General features: G+C 34.7%; 2 protein-coding genes across 2 annotated transcripts; both read left to right on the top strand.

Moving 5' to 3' along the window:
* Window positions 1-3,498: 3,498 nt before the first annotated feature.
* Window positions 3,499-5,362, top strand: LOC120136765 (legumin A-like). Its single transcript, XM_039152731.1, has 4 exons — window positions 3,499-3,802; window positions 3,891-4,144; window positions 4,250-4,825; window positions 4,912-5,362. Exons 1-4 carry the CDS (start codon window positions 3,499-3,501, stop codon window positions 5,299-5,301), a joined length of 1,524 nt encoding a protein of 507 aa, XP_039008662.1. The 3' UTR covers window positions 5,302-5,362.
* A 9,359-nt stretch (window positions 5,363-14,721) lies between these two features.
* LOC120136844 (NADH dehydrogenase [ubiquinone] flavoprotein 2, mitochondrial-like) lies at window positions 14,722-18,495 on the top strand. The gene is made up of 6 exons (XM_039152792.1): window positions 14,722-14,864; window positions 16,144-16,176; window positions 16,277-16,342; window positions 16,948-17,064; window positions 18,235-18,312; window positions 18,409-18,495. Exons 1-6 carry the CDS (start codon window positions 14,799-14,801, stop codon window positions 18,493-18,495), a joined length of 447 nt encoding a protein of 148 aa, XP_039008723.1. The 5' UTR covers window positions 14,722-14,798.
* The last annotated feature ends 384 nt before the right edge of the window (window positions 18,496-18,879 follow it).

Raw genomic sequence — 18,879 nt, 5'->3', positions numbered from 1 at the left:
GTTCCACGATATTTAAGTTTGAATGATCTAAATCCTTTGTTGAATGAAACCCTGAATCTGAACAAAGGAATAGAGACAACCCAAACCCAACACCGACAAACCCGCTTTTAATTAGATCATCTTCACCAAATTTATTACTCGAATTCTCAACACATTTGGCACTCTTCCGGAGTGAAACCTTTTCTAGACTGGCAGCTTTAATTGCAACATTTTCATTGGAGCGTTTTAAACCTGAGGAGAATACCGACATCCCTGATTGAGAATTGTCCGGTGAAGCCCCAAGAGAACAAACTTTTTAACGATGGTATATTCATTTTAGAACAAAATAAAAAAATTAATATTTATTTTATAATTTTTGAAATTTTATTGAAAAAATATTTTATTATAATTTAGTTATCATTTCTGAACTTTTTAATTAAAAAATAAGTTTTAAAATTTTACTTCTTCAAAGTCAATTATTAAAATCGACTCGACTGAACTTTATTCGTTCTCCTATTTTACTCATTGTACTTCAATTTTTCTAATTTGCTCATTGAACTTTACAAATTGAACCATTTTATTGACTCTGTCGTTAACTTTTTAATAATGTTATGACATTAGGGGTGAGAAAAAATCGACTCGACTCAAAAAACCATTTTTTCGACTCGATTCAATTAAAAAAAACTCGACTCGAATTTACTTCGAGTTGCAATTTCATAAACTCAACTCGAAAAAATTTCAAGTTCAAATCGAGTTGTAAAATGCAACTCGAATAACTCGAAATTTTTGGTAATTAATGGACTTATTTTCAAGTTTGAGTCGAGTCCTTGGACTTTGTATGATATATGTATATCTTATATGAAAAAATAAAGAAATATATTTGTATTATATATATGGTTATAGAAAGTTATTTAAATTAGAATAAAATAATATTATAAATATTTACAATTAAATTTAAACAGGAACTTGAAAAATCGACTCGACTCGAAAAAATTTCAAATCAAGTCCGAGTTGTAAAATAGAACTCGTCAACTCGAATAACTTGATTTTTTTTACTCGACTCAACTCGACCGAACGCTCACACTTAATGACATGACACAAGCATGAAAATGATGTCGTTTTGAAAAACTCAAATATACACCAAAATGACGTCGTTTCGAGTCTTATTTCCTCCCATTTTCTCTCTACTTTGCAAATAAAGTGGTTGTTTCATTGAAAAATGTCCCAAAATCAGTGAATCTCGACTGAAATGTTTCGGTTTACTCACTTTTATTCTCCAATTCGTGGATTTCTGAGCAAGTTTTGACAAAATGTAGGTCGGATTTGGACTCAAGGTGTCGAGGCGAAGCGACCCATGAAATTTGGGATCGAACGACCACCATCTACAACAGTCAAGGGTGATCGGCGGTGGCATCCAACCACCTTCTGTTTTTATTTTATAGTTGGGTGAGCAAAATATGAGAGAGAATAAAGTTCAATTAGGAACGATGTAATTCACCCTTTATATTTTCAATTATTTTATATCAAATAATAATAATAAATAAGACGTCATCATAATGTTAAAGAGAGAACATACGAGTGTGCAAAATGATTTAATCTGTAAAGTTCACTGAGTAAATTAGAAAAATTAAAAGTAGTGAGTAAAATAGAAGAAAAAAGTAAATTTCAGTGAGGAACAGTGTAATTTATCTATTTTTTAATTTTTTTTATTGGTAACATGAGTTTATTAGAAATATTAAATCATACACCTTATACTAATTGTGTGCCTCATTAAAAACCTCTCTAGACCTATGTGGAGGAAAAGAATACACACAACTAGACACAAACAATAACATTGCAAAAAGAACCAGTACACCATTAATCTCTCGCTTAAAAATAAAATCATACGACCTAACCCAGAAAAAAGAAGAACTGGAGACATTATGGATATGGGATGACATCCATGTAGGAAAATTCAACAAGCTTGAGGACACACAGCCACACGAATTCACCTCGATTTTGTTAATCAAACTCCTCAACTACTTAATTGTTGTCAATCAAATCATTAATTGTTAACGTGATAGTTAATATAATTAATATAATTATATTGATCATCATTACATATATTATCAATTTAATTATAATTAATAATTAAAAATCAATAAAAAATCATCTTATAAATTTTAATAACCGAAAGACTTAATTAAACAACGTCCGTTAATTAGATACCTATTAGTGAACTTTATCCTAAAAATCAAATTCAAATAAGTGTACGAGGAAGTAAGATGTAGTACGAGCTCTACGTGTGGGTAAAGCTAAGAACAGATGGCAAGGCGAGCAACATGCTACGCAGAACCTAAGCCATCAGCTTCCACAACAAGACAACGACAAAGACAACAGATCATCACTTTGTAGGTTCTTCGCGTCCACCCAACAGTTTCACGTGACCATCACCTCAACTTTCAGATCCATTTGGAGTTTACGCTATATGCTGTCTATTTATCTCTATCAATTTAATCTATAATATAATATTGGATAAACTACATATTTAATACATAAACTATCAGTTTTAATAATATCTAAATTTTTAATTTTTTTAAAATTGTACATAACGTTAAGTTTTCATTTTATTTTAGCACCAATCGTTAAAAACTTTACACGTTTAGTACTTAAACTATTAATTTTGGTATTTTTAGTACTTAAACTGTCAATTTTCCCCCAAAAAATTAATGTTAAATTTTGAAGGTGTCATTAAAATGAAACAAAAAACTAAAGTTGTTACCGACAGATACTAAAAAGAAACAAAAACTAAACTTTAAGTATAGTTTTGAAAAAATTAAAAGTTTAAATACTAAACCAGACCAAAATTAATAGTTTAAATACTAAAATGTAATTTATCCTATAATATATAATCTTATGTCAATTCAACATAAATAAGTTTTATAGATAATATTAAAACATTCAAAGTGTTATATCATTTACTTTTAAGTTTAATTAAAGAATAAACTATATAATCCTATTTTCCATTTTTTGTGAAATCATCGTATTCATTTGTTTGTTTCTAAAGTTGCTCGTATTCGGTTCGTTTTCGTTATATTTTAATATTTTATTTATTTAGGGTTGGCAAACATGTTTGATTATATATATATAAATCAAACAAAACCAACTAAATAAATCACAACAACAATAAATACAATCTTTAAATTCCAAATTTTATCATGTGTTTAATTAGTTCCTACATTCACCAATTTTTAAAATGTAAAAAAAAAAATTAACTTCTAAATGAGTCATTAAACGAGTTTCTATACGAACATAAATGAATAAGTCGATAAATGAGTTTTTGGATGGTTGTTCTTTGAGGTAGATGATTTTGTAGGTTTTCAGTGACACATTGAGCCACCTGCCCTACTTGATGTAGTGACGTGTAAGCCATTAACACCAATAAGCCATGCAAATTGAAGAGTGTCGAAAAAACCCTGACCTCCTCCTTCTATAAATACCCCAATCCCATCTACTCTCCTCATCACAAAATACTTACAAATGGCGAATAACCCTTCTTTGTTCTCTCTTTCACTTTCCCTCCTTCTGCTCTTCAATGGCTGCTTATCTCACCCCTGGTCGGAGCAGCAGTTCCGGTCCCAAAACGAGTGCCAAATCAATAGGCTCAACTCCATCGAGCCAACGTCCCGAATCCGATCGGAAGCCGGCACCACCGAGTGGTGGAACCCCAACAGCCAGCAGCTCAGTTGTGCTGGCGTGTCGGTTCTAAGGCAAAACGTTGAACCTAATGGCCTTGTCTTGCCTTCCTTCACCAATGCTCCTCAGCTTGTCTACATTGTCCAAGGTACTAAAAATTAACCTAAAAACCGACTCTAAAATTAGAGCAATCCGTCACTAGTGTGATTATCGTCGCTATAAATAATGTTTTACAGGAAGGGGTATTCAAGGCACTGTGATGCCTGGATGTGCTGAAACATTCCAGGAATCACAGCAAGGACAAGGGCAGGAAAGCCCTAGAAGATTCCAGGATCAGCACCAGAAGATCCGGCGGCTCCGCCAGGGCGACGTCATCGCATTGCCGGCAGGCGTCGTGCATTGGTTCTACAATGATGGCAATGACCGCCTTGTCACTGTCAACCTCCTTCACACTGCCAACAGCGCTAATCAGCTCGACCAGAATCCTAGAGTACATATATAAACTCTCTTTCACTCATTCATAGTATCAAAAATCGAAATTTCGAGTTTTTAACAGTTTTAACATTTTTTATGATCGATTTGTGTAATGTTGTAGAGATTCCATCTTGCTGGTAACCCAGAAGAGGAACAGAGAAGACTAAGGAGATTTGCACAGCAGCAGATGCAGGGAAGTAGAAGTGAGAAGGAGGAGATGGAAGAGGAAGAAGATGAAGAACAAGACAACCCCAGCCGGAGCCGGAGGGAGAGTCCCCGCCGCGAGCAGCAAAGCTCTTCCTGCAACAACCTTCTGTGCGCCTTCGACAGAGAGTTCTTGGCTCAAGCTTTCAACGTCGACACTAGCCTCATTAGGAAACTCCAAGAGGTCCGAGGAAACAAAGGCAGCATCATCAGACTCAAGGAAAGACTCGAAGTGGTTTCACCACCCAGAATGGAGGAGGAAGAGCGCGAAGAGCGCCGAGAAGAGGAAAGAAGCCGTGAACACCACCGCGGCGGAAGAGGCAACGGCCTTGAGGAAACATTCTGCGCCATGAGAGTGAAGGAGAACATCGCCGACCCTGAACGTGCCGACATTTTGAACCCTCAAGCCGGTCGTATCTCTACTCTCAACAGATACAACCTCCCCATCCTCCAAGCACTCGGCCTCAGCGCCGAGAGAGGCGTTCTCTACAACGTAAGCTATACAAAAATCTATTCACTTTCAAATTTCAATCAAATAATGAATCATATAACATTTAACACTGTATCTACTCTAAGCAGAGAGCTGGGACCGTTCCACAATGGTGCATCAATGCCCACAAGATACTCTACATGTTAAAAGGCCAAGCCAGAATCCAGGTGGTGAACCAAAACGGCGACACCGTCTTCGACGATAACCTTGAGCAAGGGCAGCTACTGACGGTGCCGCAAAACTTCGCCTTCATGAAACGAGCAGGCAGCGAAGGAGCCGAATGGGTTTCCTTCTTCACCAACTCCGAGGCCACCCACACCCCGATGGCTGGACAAGTCTCCGCCATCCGAGCACTCCCGGAGGAAGTCGTGGCGGCGTCGTATCAGATCTCGAGGGAAGATGCAAGGAAGGTCAAGTTTAACAACCAAGACACCTATTTCTTCACTTCTTCAAGGTCCGAGAGGAGGGACGAAGCTTAAAACCAAAGCCAATGTAATGCATGTCCCAATCATGTAGCTAACTTAAGTAGCAAGTAATAAAAGAGTGGTAGAGCTTTGTCCGCCATGGATTTTGTCGTCGATGAATAAATGGGAAGGGCCTTATAAGATTGCCTTCCATTTCATGTTATCTTGCAGAACATGTAACTACTTCAATATATGCAACTTTTTATGACCATTGATTTCTCTTGCTTTCTTTTTCTTTCTTTCCTATTTAATTTAGTTTTTTTATAACTATAAGGGCATTTTTACCCGACAATCACCCAAATATTATAAGTTAATATTATAATATTACCTGTCAGTTATTATCTAATTTATAATAAGATCTGTTTAGGTGGACACGTTTCCTGTTTCCTGAAGCACGTTTTTTAAAGAAAATGTTAACATGGCATCACGAAGATACGTTTCAAGTGGTGTTCCTTCTAGGGCTTAAAGGAATATTAAAAAAATATGTTTTAAAAAAATTGAAAATAAAACTATAGGATCTAATATCGTAATTTACTACATATTAATTCTATGAGTTTAAAATAAACCATTGATTTCTCTTGCTTTCTTTTTCTTTCTTTCTTATTTAATTTAGTTTTTTTTATAACTATAAGGGCATTTTTACCCGATAATCACCCAATTCTTTTTCTTTCTTTCTTATTTAATTTAGTTTTTTTATAACTATAAGGGCATTTTTACCCGATAATCACCCAAATATTATAATATTACTTGTAAGTTAATATTATAATACTACCTGTCAGTTATTATCTAATTTATAATAAGAACTGCTTAGGTGGACTGAGGGCACATTTCCTGTTTCCTGAAGCACGTTTTCTAAAGAAAATGTTAACATGGCATCACGAAGACACGTTTCAAGGGGTGTTCCTTCTAGGGGTTAAAAGAATATTAAAAAAATATGTTTTAAAAAAATTGAAAATAAAACTATAGGATCTAATATCGTAATTTACTACATATTAGTTCTATGAGTTTAAGAATATAACGGGTTAGTTTATATATGTATATTGAAGTGTTTAGGTTATATTTTTTTGACAATGTGAGATAAAAGCTAAAATGTGTATTCCTTAATTTTTTTATCTTTATATCAAATGAACAGGTTCATGAGGGAGGGAATAAGAAGACGTTGGGAGAGTTTATCATAAATGAAAGTAGCGGCACTGTTAAGCAAAGGAACAGGTTCATGAGGGAGGGAATAAGAAGACGTTGGGAGAGTTTGGGGAAGCGAAGCAATGGAAAAGAAGCTTGGTTTTGATAAGGGAGGGCGAAGGAAATGAGATGAAGGAAGCGAGAGGATTGGCGTTAGCCTGGGTTTCAGTCTCAACATTTTGGGTAAACGGCGGGATTGAAAAATGCTTGAAAGGGAAAAAAATGAAAAAAAGGTTAAAGGGCGCGACACTTAAAATTTGTAAACTTGCGGCGTTTGTAAACACAAACGCCACTATAGTACAAGTGTATAACGGCGTTTGAATAAAAACGCCACTAAAGTACGAGTCTTTAGCGGCGTTTGTATAAAAATGTCAATAAAGTACGAGTCTTTAGCAGCGTTTGTATAAAAATGCCACTAAATTACGAGTCTTTAGCGACGTTTGTAAACACAAACGCCACTATAGTACAAGTGTATAATGGCGTTTGAATAAAAATGCCACTAAAGTACGCGTCTTTAGCGGAGTTTGTATAAAAACGCCACTAAAGTATGAGTCTTTAGCGGCGTTTGGATAAAAACGCCACTAAAGTATGAGTCTTTAGCGGCGTTTGGATAAAAACGCCACTAAATTATGAGTCTTTAGCGGCGTTTGTGTTTACAAACGCCACTATAGTACATGTGTATAACGACGTTTGTATAAAAACACCACTAAAGTACAATTCTATAGCGGCGTTTGTATAAAAATGCCACTAAATTACGAATCTTTAGCGGCGTTTGTATAAAAACGCCACTAAAGTACTACTCTTTTGCGGCGTTTGTTGAAAAAACGCCACTATCGATGAACCTATTGCGGCGTTTTTATGCTAAAGTTACCATTTTGTGGCATTTGCTATGTAAACGCCGCTATATGTTTAAAATTAGTAGCGTTTACTCATAAAACGCCACTAAAAACGCCGCTGTAGAACAATTTTGATGTAGTGTATGTATTAGATATTATTGTCAATCCATTTAATCTTAATTAATAAAAAACCTTAATAATAAATATTAACCTAATGTAATTTAACAATAGTATATAAGTAGATTCATTAGATATATAGATAAAAATGTTAAAGGAATACACTTTTTAGCTTTTATCTCACATTATCAAGAAACATGACCTAAACACTCCAATATGTCTATATAAATTAACTCCTAAGCTCTTCAACTCATAGAATTAATATGTATTAAATTACAATGTTAGTCCCTATAGTTTTATTTTTTAATTTTTTAATTTTTTAAAGTAATTTTTAGGACGCTTTTAGAGAATTTGATGTAGCAAGAAAATCTTGGAAGGCGCACCTTTTGAAACGCGCCTTCCCATGTGGTGTCATGGCAACATTTTCTTGAAATACACGTTTCAGGAAACATGTCTTCGGTCCACCAAAATAAATGAGTGTTTCACGTAACGCGCCTTATTATAAAGGGTGCTAGATAGGTAAAATTTGAGAAAACAATGTCTAAAAGGTAATATTGTAATATTTGGGTATTTTTGGGTAAAATCATCAACTATCAAACGAGTAAAATTAATTTAATTTTAGTGTTATAAATACTTTTTTAATTTCATCTTATAATTTATTAAATTAACTGATAAAATATTAAAATAATATTATTAAACCAATTTTTAGTTTGTTAAATTAACTGATAATTAATTAGACGTTTTAGTATTTTAAGGGTTTTTAAATTCAAACTTTAAGTAGTTAAATATGATTGGCAGTTAAGCAGATTTGAATAATATAAAAAGTAAATTTGGTGAGGTATAAAAATGTCCTATGAAATTCAAATTTTATAAATATATAAATTATTGCATCTATTTAAAAATAAGTTTTTGAATACGAGTCAAACGATTTTGGTGATAAAAAAAATTATTGTTATTATAAGGTCTCGGGTTCAATATTATGTTAGAGGTACAAGTGCTAAATGTCAAATGATTAAAAATATTTTTAGAATACATACTATCAAATGGTTAATGGTTAAAAGTATTATGTGCCTTATAGCTACCCTAAATTAATAAAAAAATACAAGTTTTGTTAGGGTTATTTAAGAATATTTTACTCTTAAAGCTATCGATAATCGATTTTTTATTTTAAATAGTCGTTATTTTATTTGTTGAAATCGTTAAGTCTCTTAAAAAAAGCCATAAATAAGAAAATAAAATCCATCAAGAAAAGTAACTTTCAAAAGGTCATAATACTATCACTATCACAATCAAAAATAGATTTTCAAACGAATAAAATTGTGTCATATTCATTTAAACTTTTAATATTTTATTCATTTAATGTTCGCGAATATGTTTGATTATATATTCATAATTCAAACAAAATCAACTAAATAAATCCTATAACATTCAAAACAACAATAAAATACAATCTTTAAATTCCAAATTTCACCGTATAATTCAATCTCTATATTCTTTTTTTCTTTGTGTGGATAATTTCAAATTTTATTACCCAAAAGAAAGCATGAACACCTACTACAAAAGGAACACCAAGCTGTCAACCCTGTTGACATCAAACTAAACATCAAACAAATCTAAAATCCAAGTTATTTCCAGTATCAAAAACCTGAAAAATAATCATGTAAATAACAAAACCTTCAACATGATGAAAAGCAAGAGAACAAACTCTAAATAGGAGACTATTCAGTGAACCTTCTGTCCCCATGAATCCACACTCCTCAACAATTAAGCAGTCAAATCAATAACTCTATCAACCCAGTAGCAAAGGAAAAAGAAAATCAACAAATCCCCCAGTGAAGAAAAAGCTGCAAATTAACTCTATCAAGCTTGTTAATACAACAACCCTGCAATTTAGCACAAACAGTCATCCTAATGCATTCAAAAATCTCTTCAACTAAACGAGAGCATCCCTAAAGCACCTAAAATTCTGCTTTTCCTAAACAAAATATAGAAAACAAGTCCAAGCCAACTTCAAGATACAAACAAGCAAAGATTTCCTTTTGAAATTAACAATTGCCCAAGCCAAAACAATAACTCTATCAACCCAGCAGCAAAGGAAAAAGAAAATCAACAAATCCCCCAGTCAAGACAAAGCTGCAAATTAACTCTATCAAGCTTATTAATACAACAAACCCGCAATTTAGCACAAACAATCATCCTAATGCATTAAAAAATCTCTTTAACTAAACGAGAGCATCCCTAAAGCACCTAAAATTCCGCTTTTCCCAAACAAAATATAGAAAACAAGTCCAAGCCAACTTCATGAAACAGACAAGCAAAGACTTCCCTTTGAAATTAACAACTGCCCAAGCCAAAACTTTGTTCCAGCACAGTGAACTGCTAGGCAACCTACAAGTCTGTATAACTATATTCCAAACTCCACAAGCAAAAACACACTTATTGAACAAATGATCCCTGCTTTCTAACTCATCATCACAAATACCACAACTCACATCCGACTCCAATCTCATGCGAATGAGCTTGTCTTTAGTAGGCAACCTATTCAAAACAACCATCCAAGCAACAATTGACATTTTAGGAATATGCAAAGGGAACCAGAGAAGACCTTCCCACAGAACTTTCTCATTCCTATCTTTAATTCTCTCATAAACCCAACTGCTTTTCACCACATCTCAAGCCTCCACATTAGCTAACAGACCAACCGCCTTATTCCTAAGCTTAAGAAGCTTTCTTAATATCCAGTTAAGCTAAGGCTTGTAACTAACATCACAAAAACCAACCCCTTTCAAAACATACTATTTGACCCATGCCACCTAAAAGGAACCAACACTAGCTAAAATATTCTTAGTCAGAAGAAAACATCAAACCTTATTCCAACAACGTAAGCTCTTCAAGCCTAAACCCCCTCATACTCTAACCAACACATTTGCTGCCAATTAACCTTAGCTCCCCTAGTTGGCAAGTCATCACCCTTCAAAAAAAACCTCATACAAAGCTACTCAACCTGTCGAATTACCTTATTTGGCAAAACCAACTGCCTACAACAAAAACTAGAAATACTAAACAAAACAAACTAGATAAGTTGTAACCTACCACCATAACTCAATTTCCTCTTAGACCACAACCCCAGCTTGTTTTTAATCTTTTCAATCAAAGGAAAACAGTCTTTTGCAGTTAATTTCCTAGTAACTAAAGGCACTCCAAGGTACCTAACAGGAAACTTTCCCAACTTAAAACCAGTGGCAGCCTGCACTCTACACAAAACATGCTCCTGCACCCCACAAGCAAATAACTCAAACTTTCCCACATTAAGCTACAATCCAAGCATTTCATAAAATAATAAAAGAACCCTAAAAACCCCCCAAAACTGAATTCCCAGTTCTATGACAAAAAATAAGCAAGTCTTCAGCAAAACTAAGATGTGTAAGAGAGAATCTCTTACACTTAGGATGAAAACGAAATAAACCATCATTAGCAGCAACATTTAACAAATGGGAAAGCACGTTCATGTCCATAACAAAAAGGTAAGGGGATAACGGGTCACCCTGTCTTATCCCCTTCTCCCATTAAAATAACACACTAAACTCCAATTAAAAGCAATAAAAAACGAGCACCAGTAACACAAGCTTTGATCCAACCCCTAAACACCTCAGGCAACCCCAGAGAATCAAGTATTTTCATAAGAAAATCCCAACTAACAGAATCAAAAGCCTTCCTTAAATCAATTTTAACAGCACACCTAGGAGAAAGAGAACTACGAGAATAACCCCTAATAACCTCTTGAGTTAACAAAGTATTATCAACAATGTTACGCCCCTTAATAAAAGCATATTGATTTGGTAAAATCATATCTGAAAATAAATTGCCAAACGATTCACAAGAATACCAGTAAAAGTTTTATACACTACTGAGCAACAAGAAATATGGTGAAAATCCCTAGCCATACTCACATTAGGAGACTTAGGAACCAACACAATTGTTGTAGCATTAAAAGTAGGAAGAAAAGACCCATACTGGAAAAAACTCCCTAATAACAGCAAGAAAATCATCATTCATAATATCCCAAACCACCTTGAAAAAAATAGTGTACCCATCAGGCCTTGGGCTTTTCTGGTTCCCCTGCTTAAACAACAATGACTTAATTTCCTTAGTAGAAACCTCTGTCAATAAAACATCAGCAGTCCCCAGAGGTAACTCATAATCCAACAAATCCTTAAGAAGCTCCATTGAACAACCTTTGACCACTGCATTCTCAACACCAATAAGCTCAGTATAAAAGCGCACCATCTTAGCAGAAATGCCTCAAAAGTATCCAACCGAATACCACTTCAGTATATAGCAATCTGATAGTATTTTTCTTTATCTTCCCCAACACAGTAGAGTGAAAAAAATTAGTACTTCTACCCCCCTCCCGAATCCAGTGAACTTTAGCTTCCTGCTTATAAAACGAAGCTTCAGCCACCTCCAAGTCACGAAGCTCTTCTTGAATAATCCGCTCATCCACCAAATTACTCCCAACATACAAAAGATTCAAAAGTTACATCTGCTCAAGATGATCTCTCTTAGCCTTAACCCTCCTAGAGATATCAGGAAAAAATCTGTTAAGCTCCTTAAGCCGCGGCTTGAGTCTTTTCAATTTAACAAGCAACCAGTGCATAACACTACCAGTCACTTCAAGCTGCCAAGACTCATTCAAAATATCCTTAAACTCACTGTGGACAATCCAACAATTAAAAAATTTAAAAGGCTTAGGCCTATCAACCTATTTCTCTTTAGAAAAATGAAACCATAGCATAATAGTGATCAGACACCCCATGAGCCTTGAACTCAACAAAAGAATCAGGAAAATCTTCAAGCCACCGAGTATTAATTAACACTCTATCAAGATTTCGAGCCAAATAATTCACCTCCTACCTATTAGACCAAGTAAACAGAGGCCCCACAAAATGATGATGTATTAAAACCAAAGAATTCATACAACCCCGAAAAGCTTTCATATAAGCAAAGTCATAAGATCTTATCATATCAAAATCAGAGTTTTCCTCTACACTAGCAATGACATTAAAATCCCCTCCAATCAACCAATAAGACAACCCCACCATGCTCTCCAACTGCCTCCAAAGATTTCGTCTATCATTCCCATTATTACATCCATAAACATCAGTTATAACACACATATGCCCACAAACCTCACCAACAATAGACAAAGACTGATAAAAAACTTTTCAAACAGCAAAATACTAAACTTTTCCTCCAAAAAAACCCACAGTCTCACATTCTCAATACTCTTATGATTGGAATAACACTCCCAATCCACATAAAAAAAGCAATCAATCTATCAACATTAACAACCTTCACACGGGTCTCCATAAGACAAACAACATCCACATTATATTTACCAAGCCTTGAAAAAATTCAAGATTGCTTTAAGGGATTATTAAAACCCCTGACATTCCAAAAGCAAACTATCATTGAGCAAGGATAAAGACTTAATCCCCTACAACAACTCCCACAACAGAATTACAACAACACCCATGGAAGCAACTCTAGGCTTCCTAGCACCCTCCATACCAGCAGTTGTCACCAACAACTCAAAACAATTCGAAGAACCAACAATTTTATTTTTATCTTTACCCCTCCCTTTGGCTTTCTTCTTCGCTCGAAGAAGCTTGCAAAACAGAAAAATCTTTCTCACCCTTATCAGCAGCCAATATTGCATTAGACTCACAAAGAGCATTAGTTTCTTCAACTAAATTAACAACCAATTCCTCCACCAGAGAACTAACCCAATGCTCCAGCCCCTCACCAATATCAAGAACAAGTTCCTGCAATGCCTCAACACCTCCCACAACAGTAGCTTCAACACACTAAGCTAAAACAACACCTTTCTTCCTCCAAACCTATGCCACAACGCGAAGCATATTTTTAAACCACATTATATCCCTTCTCACTATTCCCAAAGACATTACACATTCTACAACAATAAGGTAACCAGGGAACCACAACACGAATCAAAATGGCTAACCCATCCTTCACCACTACATCCACATATTTAGGAATCTGATCATTCACCCCTATTTCAATGCAAATCTTAGCATATTCCAATCTCGTTTTAGATGCAATAACAGAATCCATAGAGAGAGGAATACCTAACGCACTCGCTATGTAAGTTAACCCAGTTCGCGAATAAAGCTCCAATGGCACGTTATAAAGTTGGACCCAAACAGGGATTATAGATAAATAGAAATCTAAACACTTCATGCTTAGCTGCCACTTCCTTAAAACCAATGACTTATTTTGAATATACCACAGTCCATTCTCTAAAACCCAGTCACGGGAAGATTAAGAAGTAAACGAAAAAACGTAAAAATTAGTACCCGCTCCATCAAAGCCTTCTTCCATAAATTATCCACAATCCTCTGTATATAAGCAAAATTATGCACATCCCCAAGGAATTGCCCCACCAAAGACAACTTCCAAGGAATTGTCCCACCAAAGACAACTTCCATTCTGAAATACCATCATCAAAAACCTCATAGGGAGGCTAAACAATCGGAATCCCATCCCGAACCACCGGAGGAAAGAACTCCAAAGCCTGCCCAGCAGTACCCCCAAAAAGCTTCCTTCAATATAGCGTACCAACACTCATAATGAAAAGAAGATCATAAAAGGTAACAAGCAGAAGAAAACCAATAGAAAACCACCAGAAACGCATTGGAAAACTCAGATCCCATTAGCCCTACTAACATGCACCCAAAGAAAACTGTAAATGTGTGCCATTCAAATTTTTAAAAATGACATTCCCTAATAACTCCCACAAAGGTTATTATAGTCTCTACATTCGTTAATGTTTAAAATGTAAAAAGAAACGAGCTTATAAATGAGCCATGATAAAAAATGGGTCTAAAATGACAAAAGAATTGAATGAATAAGAAAATTATGGATTAAATCACAAAACTGATAAAATAGGCAGCAAAAATTTTTATTTTTCAAGTGATACAAAATTTTCAAACTTCAACTCGATTTGAACTCGAAAACTGATTCAATAATTCAAATTAATTGGAATAACTTGATTCGAATAACTCAAAATTTTAAAAGATAATTTTTCAAGTTGAGTCAAATTTTACTCCTTCCTACTAATACAATCAATTTTCATTAGTAATTAAATAAAATCAAAAACTAAATAAATTAGTTTAAAAATATTTAATAAATTAAATAATATTCGATGATGATAATATAGGCCCAATTAGCGTGGTTGAGTAATAAACCCAAAGTGTAAATGTTAGCTATACAAAGCTTCTAATTTCTTCTCCTTCTTCCCCAAATCTCTCTCCCCTTTGTTCACTTAAGTATTTGCTCGAGTTTGGGTTCTCGAAAATGCTTGCTCGGCTCGCGTCCCAACGTTTTCTCGAGATCCATCAAGCTTTCCGTCAATCTCCTCAGTTATTCATTCCCCTTTGTTTCTTTCTCGTCATTTCCGTCATTTTCTGCTCATCCAAACACCTCCTCGATAGGGATGGAAACGGGCCGGGTTCGGGCCGGGTATTGGTCCCCCGTCCCCGTTTAAAAAACCGGTACCCGTCCCCGTTTAAAAACCGCGAAGATTTAAACGGGGATCCCCATCGGGTAATCGGGAAAAATCGCGGGGAAACGGGTATCCCCCGTTTAGCATAAACGTTTATTTAAACGGGTATCGGTAGAGTTGTCCATTCGATTAATGTGGTGGTCGAACCGACCGAACTACCATTAACTGAATTAACCAATTTTTTTTAACCGTTAATAGAACCAATTTTTTTTTCGAAAATATTAACCGAACCGAATAAATTTCGGTTAATTCGATTAATTTTTGAATTAACCGAAATTTTTTAGAATTTTCGAATTTAATACTAGAGAGCAGCTGTTGTTCCATTTGCTAGGGAAGAACGTGATGTTGGTATAGGTCCCGAGGCTGATTTTAATATGGCTAATTCACATGCTTCGCTTTGTTAGAGGAACGTTAAAGTTTGTGTAATGGAGACAGTTTGTATGAAATTATTGGAATGCGAGGTGAAAATGAGGATTGCTGTCGAAGAGACGAAGACAATATGCAAGTTGCATTGATTTTAAATTATGCTGGACATAATTTCCAGCTTGCCAATGTTAGTGGTAGGCTTCAGGTGTGTAATGGTGTACTGGACGAGGACCCTGCAACAAGTACACGTTTGTTGGAAGTGGCATAATACTAGTAAACCAACCAGACTTTTCCCATTTAACTAGACAATATTTGTTTATTAAAAGATATTAAAGGTTCACACATGATTGCAAACAAGAAATGTAAGCACTATTTTCACTATTAAAAGAAAAAAAAAGAATATTATGATACAGCGAAAATTGAGGTAAATTTTAGAAATTGAAGCGGGGACGATGTTTTAAAGTTGGGCAATATGGGATGAAAAAAATAATAAAAAAATATTTAAGGGTTAATTTAAAATATGTTATTAATATTATATATAAAAAAATAATTATTTTTAATATTTATCGGGTCAGGTAATCGGGGTGGGTAATCGGACTAGGGATTACCAAACCCGTCCCCATCCCCGTTTAACATAAACGAGTTTTCCCTATCCCGTCCCGTCCCCGTTTATCATCTCCGAACCCGTCCCGTTAAATTCAATTTTCAATTTTATCGAGTTCGAGTTTTTTTACCATTCCTACTCCTCGATCTCATTTCTCTGTTCCTTAGGCATATCGATCTTTCTCCACTGCCTTGAACTATGTAAGTTCCAATCTTTCCACATTACAATGCCGATTTTTAGGGGATTTTCCTTTACGGGAATAAATAGCTGATTGAATGAATTTGGGGTCCTCCCCTGCAGCATCTTGATACCCCAGATAACAATCCCGACCTTCCATGGGAATTTTCCGAGTCGAACAAAGCAAAGGTCAGTTCAAATGAAATGTTTGCAATTGGAGTTATGGGTTATGTTTTCTCCATCATTGTAGATTGCAAAACTTTTGATTTTGAAGGTATTAGTAGATTGTGGATTTTGGGATTGGGTAAAAATTTGAGGAGCTCTAACGATATCCAATAAGTTTAAGATATTGAGATAAAGGATGTTCATTTCGCTTTCATTACTTATATGAACTTAAGGATTCGCTTGTTACTATGGTTGCTTAAAAGCTTGTTTGTTCTAAGCTATGCTACTTCTACTCTTCATTTTTGTTGAAGCATCCTTGCCCGATATTTGTGTCCAACATATAATAAGGATATTACCTTCCAAGGATCTTTTAAATACTTGGAAAAATATTAGAAAATAAATTAACTTTATCATTTCCGTCGGAGTCGGAGTCGTAGTATCATGGATTTGAAGAATTCTATGAGAGTAGAATACATATTTTTTCTCTCTTGTTACATCAATCTCTTTTGAATTGTGTGGAAGTTGAATTAGATTTAAATTTACTTTAGGTATTTTAAGTTGCTTAGTAATTTTATAACATTTTTAAAATCCAAATTTGATTATGGTCTTAATCCAAACTTGTTATGTAGGTCAAGGAGATATTGTCTCACTATCCATCCAACTACAAGCAATCTGCAGTTATTCCTTTGCTTGATCTTGCTCAGCAGCAGCATGGAGGATGGCTTCCCGTTTCAGCAATGCACGCTGTATGTGGCACGAATAATGTTAAATAAATTTGATTGCATGTGTCAATACTCTCTGGTTTGTACGCTTACACTTTTAGAAAGTCTGTGATATTTAGTTAATATGAGGAATTAGACCTATAACTCTTTTGGACTTGAAAACTTACCACTTTTGGAGGCGAAGTTCAGTATTTTTTTGGCTTATTATTAAATTTTTTCCATTTTATTTGATTTCTGTTTTGCAATTAATATGCTTTCTTTGTGCCAAAATGCATTACAAACTTGCACTTCATGAAACATGTATGGTTTTAACCTTTAATGCTAAATATAATAGAAAAGGATTGCTTTTAGATTAATATTTGTCCTAGTGAAAGCTGTTTTTGATGACTTGAATAAAAATTTCCCAAATCATATTTATTATATTTTCAACAATTTCCAGGTCTGATCAATTACTAACATTTTTTATGTTCTCTGTTTCCTTTTTTCATATTTGGTAGCATTTATGCATGTCCTATATTGCTGGTGAATTTGAGCAAGTAGATCACAAATTTCATACAACTGCCTGCTGACCTGATACTAATATCCAGAAAAAGGATTACTGGGGGCAAGTTGCTTAAGCTTGTTCTACAACTTTACCACTCTACTTTTGCTGCACCACTCAAAGCAAAAGGGGAATTACATGTTAGTACTGGACTAGTAGTGCTTGATCTCATGTTAATATACAATGTGATGTGACCGAAAATTCAAGTCGATGAATGTATAGGTCATGTATAGAAAGGAAAAGTTGATATAACTTTAGGGGTACAAAGCAGGATGATTACATCTAGAATTATTTGAGCTGAGGCTCAATTTGATTGTTAGACTGAATACATAATTGTATCATTGCAATATTTGTCTTTTCAATAGCTAGTTTTCCTCTATCTGAAATTGTGAAAGAGTGATATTTGGCTAGATCTTTTAAATACTGAAACAGTGCCTGTGTAAGCACATTTTTAGATCACCTAGTATTACATGGACATTACTTAATCATGCATCACTGAGTTATTAAGTTTCTGCTTGAAATGTAACACTGGTAGTGGTATGCCCGAATAGAGCATTCGTTTTTTTCCCCCTGTGGCTAAGGTGCAGTTCTTTTCTTAATGGAAAAGCTAAATGAATTATATTCTGAATCAAACATGTAATTTGGTTGCGCAGGTTGCAAAGGTTATAGAAGTTGCACCTATTCGTGTATACGAGGTTGCAACATTTTATTCAATGTTCAATCGGTCAAAGGTCAGAACTATGTCTTTATTTGGCACCTTGAAGCCTCTTTAAGGTACCATCAATGAACAAAGTTACAGTGCCTAGAGTTTGTTCAATTGTTCTCAGGTCGGGAAATATCATCTATTGGTTTGTGGCATTCATCTTTTGATTTTAAGACAACTCAAGTTTTTCTTAAGCGTAAGTATCACCTAAGGATCAAAACCCATACTTAAAATCAACAAACAACCAAGTAATCAGAAACTCACCTTTGCTCCCATGATTCACGGTGGAGAAGAATAAAGCAAGAAGAAGAAGAAGATAACTCTCCCCCCACGTGATTCATTCTTATCAATAGGGAAAATATATTTCTTGTCAAATGACCATTTTTCTCGTTAATTCATTTGATAATTACTAACAACTTTCAGGAAATATTTCCAAATAAATCATTGAACTATTCATCTATTCCACTTTAAATCACCAAATTCTAAAACTTTACAATTTAATTACTAACCATATATTGTTGATGTTACAGCACGTGAGCATTTCCCGCTCGTATATGCATATGTCAGTATGCTATAGAGAGATTAAAAAAAGATG

This window comes from Hibiscus syriacus, unplaced genomic scaffold (genome assembly GCF_006381635.1).
Source record: "Hibiscus syriacus cultivar Baekdansim isolate YM2019G1 unplaced genomic scaffold, ASM638163v2 tig00110637_pilon, whole genome shotgun sequence".
NCBI classification, from domain to species: domain Eukaryota; kingdom Viridiplantae; phylum Streptophyta; class Magnoliopsida; order Malvales; family Malvaceae; genus Hibiscus; species Hibiscus syriacus.
Note: the sequence above shows the minus strand (reverse complement) of the source record. Positions and strands in the feature narration are given on the sequence as shown.